This window comes from Furipterus horrens, unplaced genomic scaffold (assembly GCF_987537825.1).
Source record: "Furipterus horrens unplaced genomic scaffold, mFurHor1.1.pri manual_scaffold_9, whole genome shotgun sequence".
NCBI classification, from domain to species: Eukaryota; Metazoa; Chordata; class Mammalia; order Chiroptera; family Furipteridae; genus Furipterus; species Furipterus horrens.
Window position 1 is genome coordinate 31,133,234 of NW_028327179.1, and position 22,083 is coordinate 31,155,316.

Genomic DNA, 22,083 nt, shown 5'->3' on the forward strand with positions numbered 1-22,083 from the left:
TTGTGACATGAATGTACCTTTGTAATTAGTGCATGGCAAAGGAGAATTTACAATTGAAAATAACATAAGAGTGTCCTAATATCTGACTGTGTGTTTATCTGCTTTTATTTTGGCTGCAAAGATTGACTGAAATGATGAGGAAGAGAAGAAATAGAAAAAAAATTATTGACATTTTTATATCAATCGTGTAATAGATATTAAATAAATATTAATAATTGGCCTTTTGTCATAGAATCCCATAGTTCTCATCATTGAGAGATTTAAAGTATGGAAGAGGGAATAAGATACTCTTTAGATTGTGAGTAGCCTTCAGTCAAAATACACTTTCTGGTGGTGATGGGAAATTATAATAATTGCTTTAAAAACAATGTTTCTGATTAAGTATTTACCTTAATGCCTGGAGCACCAGGCTGTCCCTTCAGTCCATCCAGACCATTGTGTCCCTGAAAAGCAAATCCGTATCATTAAAATGTTGTTCTGTTATAGAGCTTAGTCAAATCAAACATCTTCTGACTCTGCAGTCACTGTCTCCTGGGTGAACCCTGTGATGGCTTCAGTAGAACACAGTCCCAGGGCTCCAGGTCCCTGGCACACTGCCTCCACCGCCCCAGGAAAGCTCCCTGCATTGGAAAGGCGAGGATATAGCACTAGATGATACCTTTTGTCCTTTCCATCTTTAATAATTTGACTGTCTTTAGATTATTGTAAATACCTCTTAAGCCATTTTATACAATTTTCTCTGCAGGGATCCCTGTTTCTTGGAAGCTAAGAACAGACTGAAAAAAACTACACACTATGTTACTTTCCAGAGATCCTTAACTCTTTGACTCTCTTTTCACTCTGGCAAACTCCAGGATTTAGGATGCAAATATGTGCCCCACAGGAGTTTACATATAGTTGAGGTTTTTCCTAAAAAAAAAAAAAAAAAAAAAAAATCAACGTTTTCTCTCCTGGGGAAAAGAATGAGCTCACCCTAATGCCCTTGAAGCCAGGAAGTCCAGGAGTTCCAGGGAAACCACGAGCACCCTTGGGGGGGAAAAAAACAAACACAGAAGATAAATAACGTTTTGTTTCAAATTAAAAGACAATTATTTCTTCCCTCCAAAATATTTCTTCTTATCGAAATTCAAGGTTAGACTCAAAGACTAATATATTTTTAAGCACAGAGCAGTAAATTAACTTGCTCTATTCGAGTAATCAATACTATGGTGTTTGTAGAAAATACCATTTAGTTGCTTATAGTATGCTTGCTGTCATTGATAATACATTGTTTGCATTAATAAAAACTCCACATTTTTATTTGCCAGATGCCTTCAATAACTGTTTTGAGTATGCAGATATCTATGATGTCATATGGACCGATTTTGGTTTTAGTAACTATCTTATATGTGAGGTGCCTCTGATGTTTGGACTATATAACTGTTGTAAAAAATCTTACCTGTGGACCAACAACTCCTCTCTCGCCAGGTCGTCCGGGTTTCCCAGGGTGACCCTAAAACACAAAAGCATCATAGGGTTAATCTTTCCTTGGCAAACTATCAGATGAAAGTGGGGCATCTTGATTTTTGCAACAGGGGAAAAAGCCATCACAGAGAAGTGTGGATCCAAATATAAATTTAATTAACAATCATATTTTCTTAAATACAATCCAATTAATTAATATTTCATTAAAATGCTATTTTCCATATGGGGACAGTTATGTTGGGCATATTTGGCTCTTGGCAGAATACTACATTTTAATCTAGAAATTCTCATTGAGGCAGAAGGGGTTTAAATAGCATTTGGAAATGCTTAAGGGTAAATACTTACATCCTCACCAGCTTTTCCAGGAGGGCCAGTTGGACCACGGGCACCCGCAGGACCCTAGAGAATAGGAAACCCATCATTTTGTTAAGGATATATTAACACATTTTTTGAAAAGAAAACCTATCACAAAGGGGGAGAAGGTACTCACAGTCTGACCAGGTTCACCAGGCTCACCAGCGGGTCCTTGGAACCCTTGAGGGCCCTAAGAGAAAACAGTATGTTATACTCCAAGCCTTTATTCAATTCTGTCTTTTTACACAAACGCGATTACAAGCTTTGGGTACTTACAGGAGCTCCAGCTGCACCAGGAGGGCCTCGGGGGCCCATCAAACCCTGTGAATAGGACAGACAGAGTTAGCGCTGGTAAGTTGTCATGGCCTTGGTTAGGGTTAGATGGAGCCAGCTTAGCAGTGCCATAGACATCTTGTGATGGACAGCTGAACAGGATTGTCCTGGTTTTATTTTACAGCTTTTGTTTTTCCTGAAGGAAGGAGGTAAGGACCCACATTTCCTCCACTATTACTCTGCCTTTGCCTTTTATCTTCTATCAACTCAAATCAGTAGAATTCAATGTGAATTGGATGGGGTGGCCACAGGGTCCTTAAAGTTGTGCTCAGGCGGCATCCCGAGGTTGTTGGAATGCAATGAAGTGAATCAGTCTTTGCACAGTCGGAATACACAACTACCTTCTATGCAGTTGACCAAACATTTTCATTTGGATTCCCTTGATCATATGTCATCTCCCCATGTGATCCTTAGCTAGGAAATTGGTATTTTTATTGTCACAGAGGCATAAATTGAAAAGGATAAAAAAAGATCCTTCTTAATGATTAGAAGGTGATTTGTTATAACTTTATGAGAGTATAGCCCCTTTAAGGGCTATTGGTGACTGATAAAAATGTTAAACAAAAGGGGGTGTAATGAGAGGTAAAGGAAAAGTAAAATACTATTGAGACATCTTCCTGGAAGTATTTATTGTATAATATTATTATTGAAAATATGGCCCAAATGACAGCCAGTTTTTCTCCCCTTTGTTCTTTACTCTGTAGCACATAGAGTAAAACAGAGTGTTACTAGTTTGCAGGCTAAATATCCATTCCTGACTCCCCTTTGCAGTAATCAATGCCCATGCAAACTTTTCTGTAGGGGCCTGCTCCTGTACTGCTGAAAATATCACACAGACAAGTCTTGGGTAATTTGTTCATGACACATGGGGACTCTGCTGTCACTCTGTCCCATTGTATTAATGCCTAGAGTGAAATAATATGAATTTTATTAAAAAGCACATCATCTTAATTATAAGAATTATTTATTTGGTTTTGGAAATTGCATAGACATTAAAAGAAACTGTCACTTTTCAATCCAAATAATTTTTAGGTTATACATTAAAAAATAATTTTCTTTGACAGCATGAATTTTTAATTATATTTATTCATTTTTCCATGTATTTGCAACAATTTCATTTACATAAAAAGTAGTTTATTTTGTGGAGGCTATGAGACAGACAATGATTACTCATTAATTCAGAGAAGAGCCCTGTGGGGTTTTATAGTTATTGATTTTCTAACATGGAAAATTATTTTAATACTTTATTGCTGCTTATATTTCCTATTTGTGAAACACATATCTGTTGATTACATATGTCTGTGAATGTGTGTGGATGTGCAAGCTTAAATTATATTTTATTGATATTTAAAAGTAAAACACTCTGCTTTATGCCCCCCGGAGAGGTATTCCAAAGTCAGGGGAACTGAAATCCATATTAATTTTCTGGGCTTATGTAAGCTTTTTTTAATTAGTGTTTTATTTTTCTCCCTTTAGCTTCTTCTTGAAATATAGGTACTGCTTAAAACTGATTAATGTCCAGCCTTAGCTGAAATGGCTAATTTCAAATATCCAATATAAACAAAGCCAAAGAAAATCTCTAATTCTTCATTTCTTATATGAATGTTTTAAAATACCAGGAAAAGTCAGGAAATTGCAAACCATCAATTAAAGGCACATTACTTTCAAGTGAGAGTTTTAATTTATAGAAAATATTACCTTGCCCTTATAGTATATTAGTTTATTATGGACCATTAGCTCCAGCAAAACATCTTCTTTTGAAGATAGAGCACTGAATACATTGTCTAGGTAAGATTTATTTTTCAAACACCATGTTAACTTTGGGCAGATAAATACCTTTGTTTGGAAACAATTAATTGAAATCACTAAATTATATGTGTGTCTTACACTGTAGTGTTAATCAACTCAATGTTTTTACCTCAACATGTTTTCCTTCTATTTTATACATACTAGTGTATATTTTACATGCTCAATCAGTTTTTTTCTTAACGCCTCTCACTAATGCTTATTAAATGGTTCACATGTTAAAGATAGACCATTATTGTCGTAGTCATATAGGAAACTTTTCTAAATGTTACTCAAGTTATAGGATATATTGATGACTATTGGTGCTGAGTGATAAAGTGCTAAATTTACTCACTTTCTGTCCTATATTGATTTGTAATTAATAGACTAAAAAAGGAATTTTTACTAAAATGAATAAAAAGAAACACTTCCTACATTTCCAACTCCTTGAGAGAGCTGAGAATCTATCTTATTCACTGTTATATCCCCAATGTATAATACAGTTTGGGGTTCATAGAAAGCACCTAATAAATATTTGTTGAATAAATTAATATTTTACTCAAGTACTAGATACACGGTGCCATCCAATACCAGACATCTTGTCTGGAGGTTAGTCTTAGTCTGTCATTAACCACTTTTAGGAACCAGGGAAAAGGTCTAAATTCTCCAGTTATAAAACTTAATAGTTCTGTTCTCTAAGTGTTGCTTAAAGTTGACGATGTTGAAGGACATAAAAATATTAATCAGAGCGATCTCTCCTTTGAATTAAATTGATTTACCTGAGTTATGATTACTGTGCCCAGAGATTATTTCTTGGATATAAATATCTGATCTATTCTAAGGAGGCAAGTTTGTAGAGAAAAATTGAACCTCCTTAAATAGGCTTAGGTTTTTATAGATTTGAATACAAAAAAGTTGCTGCTTTTATGTGATCTAAGTATTGACTGCTAACCTAAGTAACTAAATAAATGGCAATGTGAAAGTTAACATGAAAGAGATCCTCTGTTCAGTAATTTTTTTTTGGCTAAGATAAAAAGAGAGAAGCATACCATTGGTCCAGGGCCAGCTCCAACTCCTTTTCCATCAAACTGAGCAGCAAAGTTCTAGAGGAGAGGCAACCATATATATAATATTAAACATGGGTATATAAGTGTTATCATTACCAGCCATGTAGTTCATTTTCTTATTTTACTTGTAAAGGTTTTTCTGTTGTTGTTTGAAAGGGAGCAATATTTTTGATATAATTATTAGTTTAGAATTCTACATTAAGCTAAACTTCTAAAACGTCAGGGAAATAGAAGTTTAAAATTTAGTCTGCACTTAGTTTGAATTGGGAAGCTTCTTTACCTTATTTTTTAATCCTTTCCTACCCTGTTAATCCTCTCTCTCTACTCCCACACCCAACCTGTACACTGAGGAAGAGGAGCTTTTGAAACTTTAAAAGGCACTGAAGGCCCCTGATAAATTAAGCAGAGACCAACTCTGCATTTCCCACCTGTTGCTCCACTTCTCTAGAACTACACAGTATGACTAAGAGACCTTTTTTTTGCTTGAGTTTAAAAAAAAGATATAAGGAGTTCTCAAGTTGAGAGGAAAATGAAATTAAAATGCCCCTTAAAGGTTAAACTTTAAAAAAATAATTCACAGTAATAACTTTACTGTTAAAGATCTCTTATAGTGGTTGATCTATTAAAGAAGGTGCTTTTCAATGCACTCGGTAGATAAGCAATCATAATAAGATCTTTGGGGGAGAAAGGTCTTATTTTACTGGCATACAGTTGAGTATTGGAATCAGGCTTCTGATTCATATTGCTAACCAATTAAGCAAATATGTTTTCCTTCCTGCAGTGTAGCCATTTGGCACTCATACCATTGTTAGAGACATAAAGCTAAAAGAAGATAATAATGAAAAAGGAAAATGTACTTCTTTCAAGTTAGTTTCAAGCAAATTAAACCTAAAACTCCTTGAATGTTGGTTCAGCAGACTTCAAGCCAAGGAGAATAAAGAGTAGGGTGTTTGCGAAATTGCTTAAGAGCAAGGATTTCAGTTATAATTCAATCTAATCAAACTCTTTAATAATGCAACACTTCTTATTTGTGCCCTGCTGGTAAAAGATATTAAATTCTCAAATTAAATAATGGTCATGAGGGCTGCAGCTACCTTCAGTGAACACAAAGACCAGTCTTATAATTGGCAAGAGCTCACAAAGAGAATGGGCAAAGCAGAATCTTGAATGAAGAAACCAAAGAAATGCAGTAAAATATGCTGGTATCCACCTAGCAAATTTAACTGCTAAAAATAAATTCCACAGCGAGCCTTCTTTCGGTAGAGGGATAAGAAATAAAAGTTAGTAAAAAGTTAACAATACTTAAGATGCCTTACCCCGCCAAGACCAGGGGGTCCAGGAGGACCAGGTGGACCAGGAGGGCCTGGGATCCCATCATCACCATCTTTGCCTGGTGGGCCTGGTAGACCCTGTTATGGAAAAAGTGAATTAGGCTGGGATTAGACAGACCTCATAAGAACTTATATGTGAAAAAGGATACCTAAGAATACCTATGGTAAAATCAGTTGTTCAGATCTTTCCATGTGCAAGTGGTATGGAAATAAACTATGCCATATCTGCCACTGATTGAAATTGACTTATGACATGGGTCCATTTTCGAAGGCAATTTAGCAGCATATTTGAAGGCACAAGACAGGGTAGTTTCTCCATGAAGAGGAACTCAGCCATTGAATATTAATTCATAATGGAGTTCTACTATTCAAATAAAGATAGAAATTATAGCTAAAATCTATGATTCCATAAATATCACATGGGTAACAGTGCACAGTGATGAGCTATGTATATTGACTATTAGTTTCTGATTGCGATGAACTTATTCATTTGTTTTGGTATGTTATGTTTGAATAGCAGATATGATAATTAATAAAGTAATTTTATCATGGGGTAGAAAATCCTGCAGATTTCTTACCATTGACAGTATATATGGCATTAGAGTAATTTAGTGACAAAATGCTACCTCTAATAAATTGTCTGAGTGGAACACATTTAAGTCTGCACTTTCCAACAGATACAAGTATTTATATATTGGAAAAAGTGTCACATAATGCAAACCATGTATGCTAAATAAGCATAGCAAGGAAATCTAAGCATACCATGAATACAGTGTAAGCCTAATTTGCACGTTTATGACAAGCTGACTGCTAACTCACTATTATTCCCTGGCTACATACGATATCTTACTTGAAACGCGAACAAATGCATTAAAATGATAAGAACTATATGGTGGTAGATAGATACATTTCCATTATTTCTGTGTTGCACAGGCCAACTAAAAACAAAAAAAGACAGACCATGCAAAGAATGTGGCTGTCTGTAATAGTTTTGCTTTTTTGAAGGGTAATCTTGACCTGAAAAGAATTTTGATTATATATAATAATGCTCATTCGCCTCCTCTTCTGTAGGGCATTATCTTCTTATAAGGTGGTACAATTATATGGATATATAATACTTTTATACATTGTCAATCTCCTGTAGTTCTAATATGTAATTATTCAATTATGAGCAAAGCCTTTTATAATTCAAAAATGACATACCCTTTCTCCGCGTGGTCCTCTATCTCCAGTGGGGCCCTATGAGGAAGATATAAATAGCACAGTTCTAAATGTCTAAACAATTTCCAGTGAACAAGCAAAGCATTCTTCATAAAGATTAGTTCATAAGACTGATCTAACCACAATGTTATTAGATAAAACTATAAAAATAACACAATACAATAGATAAGAGTATATTGTTTTTATTATAATTACATGTAATTTTTAAAAACTGGGGTATTGGAGGCTATAGTCTCCAGTCATTAGGCCAATATTATAACTATAGTTTGCAGAAAGATGATGTCTGTGGATAAAGTTACCATTTTGTTACATCGTTAACAGAATATTTTTATAGTTAAAGCCCTTTACAATAAACTTTCATCTATTACCTATAATTAACATAATAGTCACTTCATCTCCAGAATACAAACAAGTCTTTTCTTCCTTTAGTGCATACATTACTAGTTTGTATAATGTAAGTGTAATTAGAGATGATTTTGGAAGGTAAAACTTTATCTTAAACATCAAAGCTATTTTATTTTATGGTTTAGCTAATGCATATTTATGTGAGCAAATCTTGACAAAGTATTTTTCTTATGTAGTCTACTATAAATTTGGTAAAGTTAAAAGTTATCATTGATCATTTCAGATGTTATGGAGAATTATTAGACTCTTACCTTTCTTGCAGTACCCTAGAAAAAAATAAGTAAAAGATCATTATGAGGAAAATTGTATGCATGTATTTTAAAATGGATCTCATTTCCATGTAGTATACAAATATAGTTACAGAATATGTATATTGTGCATTATTATTATCTTAATATTTCAAAGTACAACTATAAATTTTATAAATTAAATAACATATGCAAAGAACCAAAATATATACTTATCTGTAATTATGTCTCAAATTCAATTCATGAACTAAGAATTTGTTCATAATTCTCTTGAAAATGATTCCAGGGGAATGTCAAGAATTTTCTAGCTATGAAGCCTTCTGCTTTGTAATAGATGATGCTAAAACCCAAACGTCCACTGAATTATTTACTCTCTATTTCTTATGGGCGCTCTTATGAGACTGGTCTTATTCAGTAGCCCCGCCCATTTTAGAAATTAGGGTGGGTACTTTCTAAGGCAGCCAGAAAGGTTTGACAACATAACTCTTCATGATTTTCTTGGGAATCCAGGTTAGTCAATACCAATATAGCCCCCCCTTCCTTCTCCAAAGAGGACATTGCTGTGGCTGAGGCAAAGAATAAAATAACAAATTCTCAAAATAATTTTACATACCTCTTGTAGAGCTGTAGAGAAAGGGAAAAATAGGAAAAAATTATTAGTATTATTTCATTGATCAATAGCAGTGATTATCAAATAGATATATTAGTCTATAAAATTAACTCACCTAATTGAAGACCAAATTGTGTTTTTTATTAAGGATATTTTAATGACTTGGAAATTATTCAGGTCAAAAGTATGGCAGGGACCAATCAGTAGGGTGATTTGCATGCAATATTAACATGTAATTATTTTGAATTAAATAGTTAATTATTTACTGTTTTATATATCTATGAAATAATAACGTCTGAAGGATATTTCTAATGCTTAGTAATTAAGCTAGTAAATTGCACACATAGCAAGACCAGTAGGTTGATGAGGAAATAATTTATGGTTTAGATAATTTTTGATATGTAAAATTATTTAAAAAAAGGAAAATTTGGGAAAGTATGTTATCTAAAGTAGACTCTGGTTTTTATAAAACATTAAAGTTAATTAGTACTTCATTGAGTTTGTATGATTTTTAATGTCCTTTTTCAAAAGGTCTAATTGGCAAATTAGTTACTATGAAAATGGATTCATTCGGACATCTGGAATTTTGCTTTAAGTTGGCTTACATAAATTAGGCAAGTTCCTGTTACCAATATGTATCACTTTTTCCCCTTAGAAGGAATTGCTCTGTATAAATAGAAAAACTGTGGATTAAAAATCTTGAAAAATAATGGGGAAAATACACTAAAGTAATATTCCCACCTTTACCATAATTGGTTTAAATTCTTGAGACTGAATCCTTCTCCTATGGTATAAAAATTATAGGTTAACACAAGATGTAAGTGTGGCGAAGCTGGGAATAAGATGAATCACCCCTAAAACTTGCTTTAATTAGGTGACCAAGAAGTGTGTCATTTGGAGTGAGAACATCTGTTACAATAGTCACAACTCAGGAGGGTAGACCACATCCAGCACTGACATTTAAGCGCAACCTACGACAATTATTTTTAAATGAGATAAATGATATGTTTCCTTGATTGTGCCCATCAGCAAGAAGAATAATTATGCCTGGACTTGATCAACGGAAGTCCTTCTGATTTTGGGAATTTGACTTTTAATTACTTAGACTAAGCCATTTTAAAGAATGTGTGTTGGTAACATTTATTCCAGACTGTAGTTGGCTGTGGATCAGAAGGTGAGTTGCCTTTTGCACCTTCAAACTTCCCTAGGTCTGTTTCCATTCTTATCTCTAGGAGCAAACTCTGCTCCTACTGTCAGATCTCATAAAAAAGAATTTGATAATGTGAATTTGTTCAATGCAATTATTCCTTAGTATCCACAGTATATATACCAGAAGTAGATGAAGGGAGAAAACACTCCAAAATATGCATCTGTAATGATGCAATTGTAGACATGGTGGAATGTGGATGGAGCAAACTTTTTGAATTGTTGGGTGTGACCAGACACCCCTCAAACTCCATCATGTCAATATCTTTGTCTGGTAATTGGGCAGCCATTTTCAAGACAGAAACAGACTGATTTTCTACTCTCTATCTTGACATGGAAGTCTGGTCATAAAACCTGCAGCTGGAAAGTGGCCTTGGGGTCCATCCAATCTCTGTCCTGCACTTTAGAAAAGACCCAGTTTGATTCGCCCAAGGCTACATGGTAAATTAGTGGCAGTCATGGGAAAACCTCCAGTCTCTTGAATCTCAGATCAATGTTGATATTTCCCAACTTACTGTGTTGAGAACGTCTGCTTGTTATCAGAAACATGTTGAAGAGATAACTCTCAGGCTCAACCTAAGGCAGAGCAGCTTTCGGTTAAATAATGTTACCATTTCCAGGACCAGATAATGAATTGAGAAGCTAATATTACTTTTCAGAATGTACCCATTCCAAGTAGCATTCATTTTCCTTCCCACAATCCACTGACTGGCTATATTGGGAATGGCTTCAATGAGAAAGGCAGATAATAACCTCCCTGGGTAAACCTCAGCTTAAGGCCTGGTCCCCTGCACTTTCAAGGTACTCCCTCCAGAGGGCGCCTCTCTTCCTCCGTCTCCTGCTCCTCCTCCTCATCAACCAGACCAAGTCTTGAAACAGCGGAAGAAAAAAGCCCGTAGAGGCTTAGTTTTATATTACTAAGTCAGAGGGCTTTCTAAGGCAGGCCTCAAGTTTTACAAGGTGGGCATGAGGGCCGTAATGGGCCTATTAGGGCCTCGACTTCGTTCATCACATCAGTTGTTCACATCCTATCTTCAGGGAACAGACCTGTTCTGTTTGAGCTTCACTAACCTGAGAATTCGATGAAGTTACCAGTTTTTGAGTTCAGAGAAAAGTTCCCTAACTTTTGGCGTGTCGGGCCTTTTATGTTTTCATTTCTAAGACAAGTTCAACGTTTCTTATCAATGCCTGCGTTTCTCCAAATGCCAGAGGGCCTTCCCTCCAAGCTGCACCTTCAGTTTAGCTTAGTGTTTCCTTCTCCTCTTTGCACAACCGGCTGACCTCTCTCCACCCCTGCCCCGAACAAGCTGAAGGCACTTACATTGGCATGTTGCTAGGCACGAAGTTACTGCAAGCAGCAACAAAGTCCGCGTATCCACAAAGCTGAGCATGTCTACCACTTAGACATGCAGACTCCTTGTGTCGCAGAGCCCCTGGGTCGCCGGCGGAGGTATCACCTGGCGGGCGCAGGCATGCAGTCGTGGCCAGTACCTCCAACTTAGCAGAAACCTCCTGCCGCCTTGGTGCTAAAATAATAAAGCCCGGATCTGCCCTATTTATACGACCAAAGTTTCCCTGGCCCGAGGGTGCCTCCAAAAGCTCTTCCACCAATGAGAAGGCTGGGGCTGGGGGCCCGGGCAGCCACAGCTGGGAGGAGACTGCGGGGGCGCAGAGGAGGGAGCAAAGAGGGGAGGGATGTGGCCACGGGGCTGGCTTCTTAAATTGGTTCCATTCTTTTTGAGGACGTGGACACTTTTGAGGCTTTCAAGGGAAACTCTGACTCGCTGTCTGCATACCTCCGCCCTCTCCATCTCCCCCGCCCTTTCCAAGTTTGGAAACACTTTTGGACACGTCGCACGTCGGAGGGTTCTTCAGACACCGACGTGGACAGAGTTTGCAGATCTCCGGGCAGCGGGGCAGCTGTAGAGGGGACGGGAGGCGGTAGATCAAAGCAGGAACTGTCCATTCCGGCCTCACCTTGTGCCCTGTGGGCCACCGGCGAGGTGGAGGGGGCCCGGCGGACGCGTAGCGGGCAAGAGAGGAGGGAGCCAGGACCCCGCAACGTGGCTTAGCCCGGGGCCGCCTTTCCCTGCCCCCTCCAGCCTGCCTCCCCCCGCCCCTCCCCAGCCCCTGCCCAGGTTTTCTCTCGCTTTGGCGAGTGCGTGCGCCCACTTTTTCAGCAGTAACGCGCTCTCTCTCTTCTCTCTCTCTCTTACTCTCTCTCTTCCTCTGTCTTCTCCCCCCTCCCAGGAGAGAGTGAGAGAGGGGCTCTGTTCGTGGAGGATCGGGCTGCAGTTCGAGGATGCCTACCTTTGGGGGTGGGATGGGGAGCAGGCTAGGGCGGCGTGGCACCCAGCACTAGGGAGGATATGCTTTGCCCACAAGCTTTGAACACACCAGACTAGACCAAGCCATGGGAAGTCCTTACACCTCGCTTTTTCTGCTGAGGCTAAGTTTAAACCGAGGCTTTGGGGATTATCTGGCCCTGCGAAATGACTGCAGCAGATGGACCGGGACGGTTTTCTTTTTTTGTTCGTTTTTGTTTTTCTTTTTTTATTGTTGTTTATTACAGTTGTCCCCGTTCCCTCCCCCCTTGCTCTCCACTGTTCCACCCCCTCCCCCTCCCACAATCCGCACCCTGTTGTCCATGTCCATGGGTCATTTATACCTGTTCCTTGACTAGTCCTTTCCCCTTCTTTCTCCCCCTTTCCCCCTCCCCACTCCCCTCTGGTCACTGTCAGTCTGTCCCTTGCATCCATGGCTCTGGTTTTAAAGAGTATTATGCTTAGTGAAATAAGCCAGGTGGAGAAAGACAAATACCATATGATCTCACCTACAACAGGAACCTAATGAACAAAACAAACAATCAAAATAGATCTGGGACAGATCTGGGACCCCTCTCTTATGAGGTCTCTTTTCTGAAGTTGTGGTGGAGAATCCAAGCCCTCCCTTTCAAGTTTTGTCTCTCCCTCCTGTTTTTCGAAGACTCTTTGTCTGCATTTACTAGCACCATCCTCAGCCTGGACTCAAATAACCCTCTAGCGAGACCCTCTCAATCCCTATTGACCTTGCTGTCTCATTCACTGACCCCACTCTTACAGGCAATCAATGCCCACGCACCTTCCTGCCCTCCTCCCAGCTCCTTCCACAGCCTGGGGAAACCACCTCACCCATCATGAGGGGCTTCTGATTCAAATTTGGAATAAGGGCAGTCTTCTCTGGTAACACCCCATCATTGTGGAAGTTAACTCTCTCCCCAAAACTCAGCCTCCTTGTCCCCTTGTAGCCCCATCCCACTCTGTTCCCCACCAGGGAGAGGAAGAGCTGGGGTCTTAACCTTGAGACACTTACTGGGGCTGGGAGGCCAGAACTCCTGAGGACTGTGAAATTCCAAGTGCAGTCAGCTTCAGTGGTGCCCCCTTTCCCCGAGCCCTCTTGAGATATCATTGCAGGCCCAGAGGAAAGGCCATGAGTCTGAGGTTGTGCCTCTGCCTGTCTAGCACCCCAGAGATTGGGTGCCAATGGATTAAAATGCCATCCTCTTCCAGAAGTCAACATCATCGCAAAAGGAGCATCTTTAGGTCAAGTTCATCTCCACCAAAGAGAAATTTAGTGGGCTCTAGTTCCTTACTAATCTTTTTCCCTTTCTACCCCTCATCTCTGCTCCCCTCCTTTTTGGGGGGCTGTACTTTAAGGAAGAATTTCTACCCAACTCGTCAGCAACCATTATAAAAACAAAGGACTGAATTTTCTTAAACTTTTTGCTTCTTCTAACCTTAAGAACATGAACAAAATGGTTAATGGAAATAAAAAGAGAACAACCATAAGGTATAACAAACTCTTCTTTTACTCTAAGTAAGGGCATTCACTTGGGAGATAACTTTGGAAGACTTGAAGTAACTTGGAGTGAAGGAGTTTGAAGGGTGTCAGGTCTGTTCTAGGAAGATGTTTACAAAGAAGAATGAATCCACAGTCAATTTGATCATTTAAATTGTAGAACAGTTTTTGGAAGTGCATAAAAATGCTTAGCTAGTTTTTGAGAATTAGAGAAATAGGAGTTCAAGCACACGTTTATAAAGTTAAGGAAAAACTTCACAGTCAACTGATAACTTGAAAAGCATTCCTGGAAACACTGATGCAAATACCAAATGCTGCTGGGCTTCTCCCTGATGATGTGGCAGGCTTTGAAGCAGCCAGTCCTCAGCAATTGGTGGGAGGTGCTGGCTCCAGATGGAACAATGAAAATGGAGAAAACTGAACGGGAGTTTTTCTTTTTTCAAGTGAGACAGATTTCACTTCTAGCAGTTTTTACACATTATTTTGACCCTTTCTTTCTCTTCCTCATCACTCAGTGGGAACAATAACTAATCAAGTGTTTGTGTTATAGGAGGAATTCTTTAATGTTTACATTAAGAGCTCTTTAGTATTTTTTGCCTCCAAACAGTCAGAGGTTTTGTGCGTGGATAGGGACGGGGCTGGGAAGAGAGCTGACCCAAAGCCTAAAGTGAGCATCCTGGGGGTCTGTGATGGTGTGTGAGTGTAGCTGAAGCCTGGTTACTGGGAGGCAGGAGTGAGGATGTTGGAGGTTTGGGGGACTAAGGGGTTGGGATAGGGAAGAGAGCTGACCCTAAGCCTAAAGTGAGCATCCTGGGGGGGCTGTGATTAAGTGTGTGGGTGTAGGGTAAGCCTGGTGGCTCAGTGGGAGGAGCAAGCAGTGAAGAGGGTGTTGGGGAGGGTAGAGGTTGAGAGTGGGTGATGGAAGGAGGGAACCAGAGATCAAAGACTTCCACATTTTGCTGCTAGACAGTTATACCTGAGTTCCTGTTTCTAAATCAGTTTCTTTTGCAAAAAAAAAAAAGATGATCTCTTCAGCTCTCTGTGACTTATGGATGACAAACTGGGGCACACTTTAAAGTTTGGTGAAAGAATGGCTGGGTGCCTGACTGCTAAGGGAATGCAGGGCAGCCTGATAAGGCTATATTGTCTTTTACTTTGATTCCTTTCTTTGATCAGAGCAAGCATCTGATTGACATTTTCTTTCAAATACTTATTAAGGCCCCATTCTGTGAAAAGCATTATTACTATGCAATCTCATTCTAGTTCTAGCCCTAGCTGAGTTGGTGGTCAAGCAATTGCTAAGTAGGTACAAACCGACAATTAAGATGGTATCTGAAAAGTTTTGAGGATTGACCTGACTGTATGAAAGTTTTTTTGAAAACCATTGAAATTCCTGCCCTTTATCATATCAGTTGGGTTATTCAGTTCTTGCTAATAATTTAAATGAGACTACACACACACACACACACACACAGAGTCAAGTAATATTTAGTGTTGTGCCAATAACTGTATGAATTGGTGGGTGTATGACTGTGAAACAGAATGGCATGGTCACATGGTCTTTGCCCTCGGGGGGCTTGTAATTTATTGGAGGAGAGAGAAGAGTGTGGAAAATACTGTGATGGGGGTGAAGAGAGCTTCTGTGTTTATGAGGATTTAAGGTGAACAACTAACCTAGATTCACGTGGGTGGAATCAAGAAGGGCTTCCTGGAGGTTGCAACAAGCTCAAGCCTTACAATGAACAGGATTTGGAAGAGATGGGGACAGATTTGGGCACAGAGGCATGAGAAGATTCGGCAGTTCTGAGGAATGGAAGTCTTTCGGCATGTGGCATTATGGAGGGATGGGGGAGAAGAGAGGAAGGAACTAGAGAGGATTTAGCAAGGACCAGAGCAAACAGCACCTTTTATGCTGTCTTCTGGTGTTTGTGTTTTCTTAACTATGCTATGGGGAGTATTTGGATGATTTTAAGCGCTAAGATTATGTAACAAGACAGTGCTTTTGAAAAGATGACTTTGGCTTCCATGTAGAGAAATGATCAGAACAGGAACACAGCAGAGACAGAAACTAGTTAAGAGACCGCGGCAGTAATTCTGAAGGAAAATGATGTTTGAACTAGGTGCTGGTGGAGTTGGAGAGAAGTTGATGGGCTTTAGAAATATTTTTGAAGTAGAAGAAGAAGTCTCTGAAGTTTGGCTGTGACAACTGCTGGATGAAGAAGACTAGGGGAGCATCGTCAGGTTTCTGACCATAGCAACTGGCTGCTTGCAGGTATTGTCCATCCAGTTGGGAAACATTTGAGGAAGAGAAGCCTTGGGTGAGGGAGGGGAGGAAAAAGAGATCAGATCTGGGTATGTTCAGTTTTGGGTGCTTGCAGACCATTAAGTGGATAGGTCTCATAGATGATTAGCTATGTAAGCCTGAAGCCCAAAACTTATACTTGGCCTATATTTATGGATAAAGGAGTCATCAGATTACTGAAGTCATTTGAGTGGAAGAAACCCTCCAGGCTGCATGTGTGTTTGGAAATAGACAATAATAAAACCTAGCACAAAACCCTGAAAAGCTCTATCATGTCAGCAGTGAATAGAAGAAGAAAATTCGTCACAGCGATTAAGAAGCAGCAGCCACATGGGGTGGGAAAAAACCATTGTCTCCATCATAGAGGGCGAGGAAAAGTTGTTTGGGGGAGGAAAGCATAGTGTTTTGTGTTTCTGAAAGGCCAAGTAAAGGCTAAAACGATGGCATAAATTAGCAACTTGGAGGTCACCTGTGAGGCTGGCTCCACTGGCATGGAACTCAGCTGAAAGAATGTGGAAGAGTAAGGTAATAAACACATCTAAGAAACGTGTTGTTAGGTGATTTCGTTGTGTGTGAACTTCATAGAGTGCATTTGCTCAAACCTAGATGGTATAGGCTACCACTGTAATTGCATGTGCTGTACTTTTCTATGACTGGCAGCACAGTAGGTTTACTTCCACCATCATCACCACAAACACATTAAGTAGTGCATTGCACTACAGTTTTGCAACAGCTACACCGCTAGGGGATGGGGAATTTTTAGCTCCAGTATAATCTTTTTTCTTAAATCAAATTTATTCAGGTACCATTGGTTAATAATGTATAAATTTCAAGTGTACAACAATATAATTTGATATCTGTATACTCCGTTGTTTGTTCGCCACCCCGAAGTTAGTTGCACTATACTCTGATGGGACCATGCTGTGCATATCATCAGATGTGGATCAAAACATTGTAATTCTGCACATGGCCATGTAACAGAAGTCAAGAGAGAGCTGAGTTATAGTTTAAGGATGATGTTAGGATCCATGTGGAAGAGAATTTTGCATGTTTGATTGACACCATCCAAAGTAGATGCTTAATCTTATGTTCTCCTTCTTGAGGTTTCCTTCATTATACCTCTCCTCATTTGCTTTTAAGTATTAAAGCAAGGAACACCAAGAGCTTGCAACTTTTCTTTTTTTTGACTTGGTAATGAATGATCAGTTTTTTCGGAGGTCCTTTAAAATGTGTAGACAGAGTCAATTTATCTCATTGGTTATAAATCTCAGTTTTATTTGGGGAATTAATCTGGGATTTAGTGCCCCACTTTTTGAGTTTAGGAATATGAAATAACCACTTGAGTATTCTTGTCCACATATTGATTATATGGATATAGTTGTTTTGTGGTATATTGTTATTGACTATTCCATCATCAATAGTTCATATTTCAGAGGGATCTCTCAGGGCACACAAATTTTAGCTTTAAATTAAGTTCACCTTTTTCTTTGAGAAGAAAAAGCTAGTTCTAAATTCATCCTTAAACTGTAGAGCACCAGAATGTATTCCAAAAGTCCACTCTGGCTTATTAGTAGTTTGGTTGGCTTGCTTTCCAGGCTCATATTTTTCAGTTCTTTTTAAGTAACTGGAAGAAATAAGAAGACTTTAGTTGCAAAAAAAGGTTCTGGGTGCTGGTAATTTATTGAGTTACCCATTAAATTGAACCAAGATACATTCTCTTTCATTCCTACATTACTATAGAAAAAGAATTATAAAGATTTATTTGTATATGATAACCATACTTAGAATTTATAAAACTTATACAGTTTGTATTTTATATTTTAAAAAACTAACAAATTAAGTTAATGGCATTACTGATGAACTCTTTAGAGTTTAAAATTTGATTTTCACCTTTGCAATTCTCTACGTGCATGAAAAATCTTCCACTTAGTTTATGTGACATAATAACTACTTATTATATAGTATAATAAGCACTGTGCCAGGAATTTTACATAAATTACCTCAAACCTCCAACAATCATCTGGACTTTAGTGGGAGTGTGTTTTATTATTCCCAACTTTACAAGTAAAAATCTGAGGCTTTGAGAGATGAAGCAGTTTGTCTAATGGTTCCTAGATGTCCTAGAATGGGTCAAGTCCACCTGTCGTACATTTTCAAAATGCCTAGTACTCTTGATATCTACTATCTATCCCAATGATAATTGATTAATTAATTAAAGGTGTCAATTGTTTACGGACTGACTTCACTTGAATGTAAAGTCTTTAAAAGCGGAGATGATGCCAATTTTATTCACACTTCCAACCTTAGATCTGGGCATAGTGCCTGCTGAATAATAGATACTTAACAAAAATTTACTCAGTAAATTAAGACTGATTTGCCATGACATAACTAAAGATTATAGAGCTTAAATGTAAATTCTGGTTATTATTTTTTTCATTGATGGTTTACCATTTCAATTACATATTTTAAATTTTATTCATAGGTAAGAATTGCAATTAACACATGAACTTTACTTGAATAATATGTGAATGTATTTTAGCCAACATACCCAATAGTAGCATAATTATTCCTTGATATCTCATAAACATGTTATTTAATTAAGTCAGACTTAGGAAGAACAAAGTAATTGAACAATAGGAAAAAGTTAATTTTATTAATTATAAAGTCACAAAATTTTAGAGTTGGAGGACAGTTTAGATGTATTCCAAATCATAATTATAAATGTGTGGAAACATAATTATAAATGTGTGGAATCATAATTTGTTTTTATATTATATTTTTATGTCTGGCCAATGTCAGGTACACAGCAGGTATTCAATAAATTTTAGTTGCATGAATTAATATGTTTAATAAATGAGTAAACATCCCTAGAGAGGTTATGTAATGAACTAGCTTATGGTAGACCTGTAACCAGGGGATTGCTTGATTCCCAGTCTCTTGCTCTTTCCTTTCAATTAAAATAACATCTAGCATGTATCTGGAATATTTTTCAATATTTAACCTTTATAACATTCTGAAGATGAGTTATTATTCTACAGAGAAGGAAATTGAGGCTCAGAAAACTTAAAGGTTTTCTTCAGATTGGTGGTTCTCAAAGTGTGGTCCCTGCATCTGTAATACTAGAATCCTTTTAGAACTTGTTAAAAATACAAACCATATGTCCCATCTCATACCTGCTAAATCAGAAACTCTGTGGGTTAGCAGCAATCTGTGTTTTAGGTGATTTTGTATTGAGTAATGGTTAAATGAGGTAGATGTAACGTTAACATCATGGAGAATAGATGTGAGTGCTGTATGATAAAATGAAAATGTGTGGGATAGTCCAGTTAACAAAATATTAACTCCCTTCATTTATTCTTCACTCCGAAAAGTCCCTTTCATATCCATTTTTTCTCTCTCTCTAATGTGTATGTTGACTTATTCTTTCTTTTCTTGATTCTCCTTGGTTCAAGGGGTTAGGTAGCTGAATATTCTGAAAGACTATTAATTGTTCATTATTTACAGTATTTGTAGCAGCAAAGGAAGACTTTTAACCCCTTTTTGTTGGTCCAAACGCAATTTAAGGTTATTTGGGTAATGTAACATTTACAGTGGAAAAATGTTTTCCAAAGGACATACATTAGCTTTTCAAGAAAGCTGAGTGTGATTAGCCCAATGGTTAGAACTCAGTGCTAAAAAAGTCTGGACTGTAGCCTCAGTTCATCTATGGACCAATTAACTTCTCCCTGTTATAGTACTTTGGAATTCACCACTCTGTGGACCTGGTACATAATTCCCTAGATAATTAAACAATTCAGTTGAGACAGGAAAGATCCATGGTTTACTGCAAATCCATTCATTACTCATTCTACAAAAATGCTCCCCACCCCCCAAGGCTCAGAGGATGTTTTAGTTATATACTGACACCACAGACATGTGCTTCTATTCCTTGTAGTTTACATATCATGTTTTGATACTTGAATAAAAATGGTCTCTGGAGCCTTAAAAAATGGACTTTCCTTCTGAAGCCCCCAAGAGGTTAAGTAAGAGAATAGATCTTCCTATTTCAGGATGTGCTAAATGCTGGACTAAAACAATCAGAGAAGTCATTGTTTTTGCCCATGAGTCCCTGACTAGTTTTCTTACAGAGTCCTTATTTTACAACTGTGGCCTCCTAGGCACACCTGCAGACCCAGTCCTGCACAGACTCCGGAAATGGGTCCTGTCCTTGTACATGATGAATTTAAGAAGCTCCAGTTGTAGAATCTCCTAATTGCTATTCTTGGATTTCATTCTGTGGCACTGCTCTTCTTCTGGCTTCATATATCTAAAACCCAGCCTGAATTTTATGTCCATTCTTATAGTATACCTTCTATATTCTTGCACCCGAATTCCTCTTTTGATAATGTGCCTCTTTCCTCTATGATTGGCTGTATTCACTTTTTTCACTACTTCACTCCTTCATTCCTCAACACATCTGCTACTGTCTATGCAAGATACAATGTTGAAAATTTGGCCTGAAACATGATCTTGGCAACCTTTCCTTTACTGCCCTTTCCTAACACCCTGGACACAGAAGGCCTGCCTCTAAATTTCAGCACCGTGTCTCTATGTTCATGTCTGTTACCATTGCAGACCCGCCTGCTTGGATCCTGTAACAGTGCTTCCCTGGGGCGCTGTATTCCGGCACCTGTTGTAACACCTGCATTCCTTCTTGCAGGACCTCATGGGTGGTGGTCCTGGCTCGGCCCAGCACATACTGGTTATCTCCATGCTTTCCTGGCTTTTGACTTCCAGCTGTTGCCTGCAGCTGAGTCCATTTCTGTGGTACCTGCTCCCAGGCTCCACTTTTCTCTCAGAATCTCCATCTGAGAGGAGAGGTCGGGTGTTTTCAGTTCCTCTAACCACATCTTGTTTTGGAGTGTTTGCTCAATGAACAATGATGGTGTTCCTAGTAGGTGCCCGGTGTAAGTGCGGGGATACATAGAGGGATAATATATAGAATCCAAGCTCAGAAGGCATCATAAATAGAGTAGATCCTTCCCAATTGTGAGGATAAGGAGATATTTCAGTTTGAGGTACCTAAGATTTCAGAGGGGAAAATAAGGTTAGAGAGGGACTAAATGCAAACACTTATAAATCTCTGTATAATCTCTAAAGCAGAACTGTCAAGGTAGCATGCTAAATAAGGGGAGCATCAGTGTCGTTTTTCATGTCTTAAATTACTAATAATGATTACAGCTCCATTGCTTTCCATTTACCATCTTTTGCTCAATAGACATATCTCAGGGTCTTTCTCCCCTGCCATTTCAACAAAATGCCCATAAATTTGCTTTACTTTGCTGAAGGTAATACACATATTAAAGGTTTCTTTTCCCCTGTACCTGGTTCTCCACCCAGATTCGCAATGCCTTTCTGATTTCATGATTTGGAATTGTCGACTCCTGCGTGCTGAGTCCCGGACATAACTCCCCAGAGGACATGCCATCAGGCCCCTCTTACACACGTGTCCCTTGCCTCCCACCTTGCAGCTGCAGCAGCGCCATTTTAAGGTCCTGGTTTATGTCTCCTCAGATTCCCTTATTGCCTAGAGCCCCAAGGCAGAAACCTCTGTTACTGCCATGCCATCTGCTTTACTTTACTTTTTTATTCCTAACACCCAGTTTTTTCTCCTAATTATTCCCAATAGGAGTGACTCATAATTCTTATATACTGAAATTAAGATTCTTGTGGTTGGAAAAAAAAGGTATATAACACTAAATCTGTCTATACTGGAATCCCTTGTTTACTAAAATTTGAATTAGGGGCAGTTCATTAGTGGGGAGGGGTTACTTTACCTAATAGGAGAAAATGGTGTATTAGCTCATTAAAATAAAGATGTTTTGATCTCTTTCTATGAGCCTGTTTTTGTTTTGTTTGTTTGTGGGCTTGTTTGCTTGGT

At 38.4% G+C, this 22,083-nt stretch overlaps 1 protein-coding gene across 1 annotated transcript in view; it reads right to left on the reverse strand.

The window, feature by feature from the left end:
• The window catches only part of COL1A2 (collagen type I alpha 2 chain), a 35,501-nt gene extending 23,754 nt beyond the window's left edge, over positions 1-11,747 (reverse strand). The window contains exons 1-11 of the mRNA XM_090287223.1: positions 11,329-11,747; positions 8,212-8,226; positions 7,538-7,573; positions 6,320-6,412; positions 4,986-5,039; positions 2,095-2,139; positions 1,955-2,008; positions 1,810-1,863; positions 1,439-1,492; positions 973-1,026; positions 390-443 (exon numbers count right to left, since the gene is read on the reverse strand). Of these exons, the coding sequence (XP_090143349.1) occupies positions 390-443; positions 973-1,026; positions 1,439-1,492; positions 1,810-1,863; positions 1,955-2,008; positions 2,095-2,139; positions 4,986-5,039; positions 6,320-6,412; positions 7,538-7,573; positions 8,212-8,226; positions 11,329-11,415 (600 nt within the window). The 5' untranslated portion in view covers positions 11,416-11,747. The remainder of the gene's footprint in view (positions 1-389; positions 444-972; positions 1,027-1,438; positions 1,493-1,809; positions 1,864-1,954; positions 2,009-2,094; positions 2,140-4,985; positions 5,040-6,319; positions 6,413-7,537; positions 7,574-8,211; positions 8,227-11,328) is intronic.
• Positions 11,748-22,083: the final 10,336 nt, after the last annotated feature.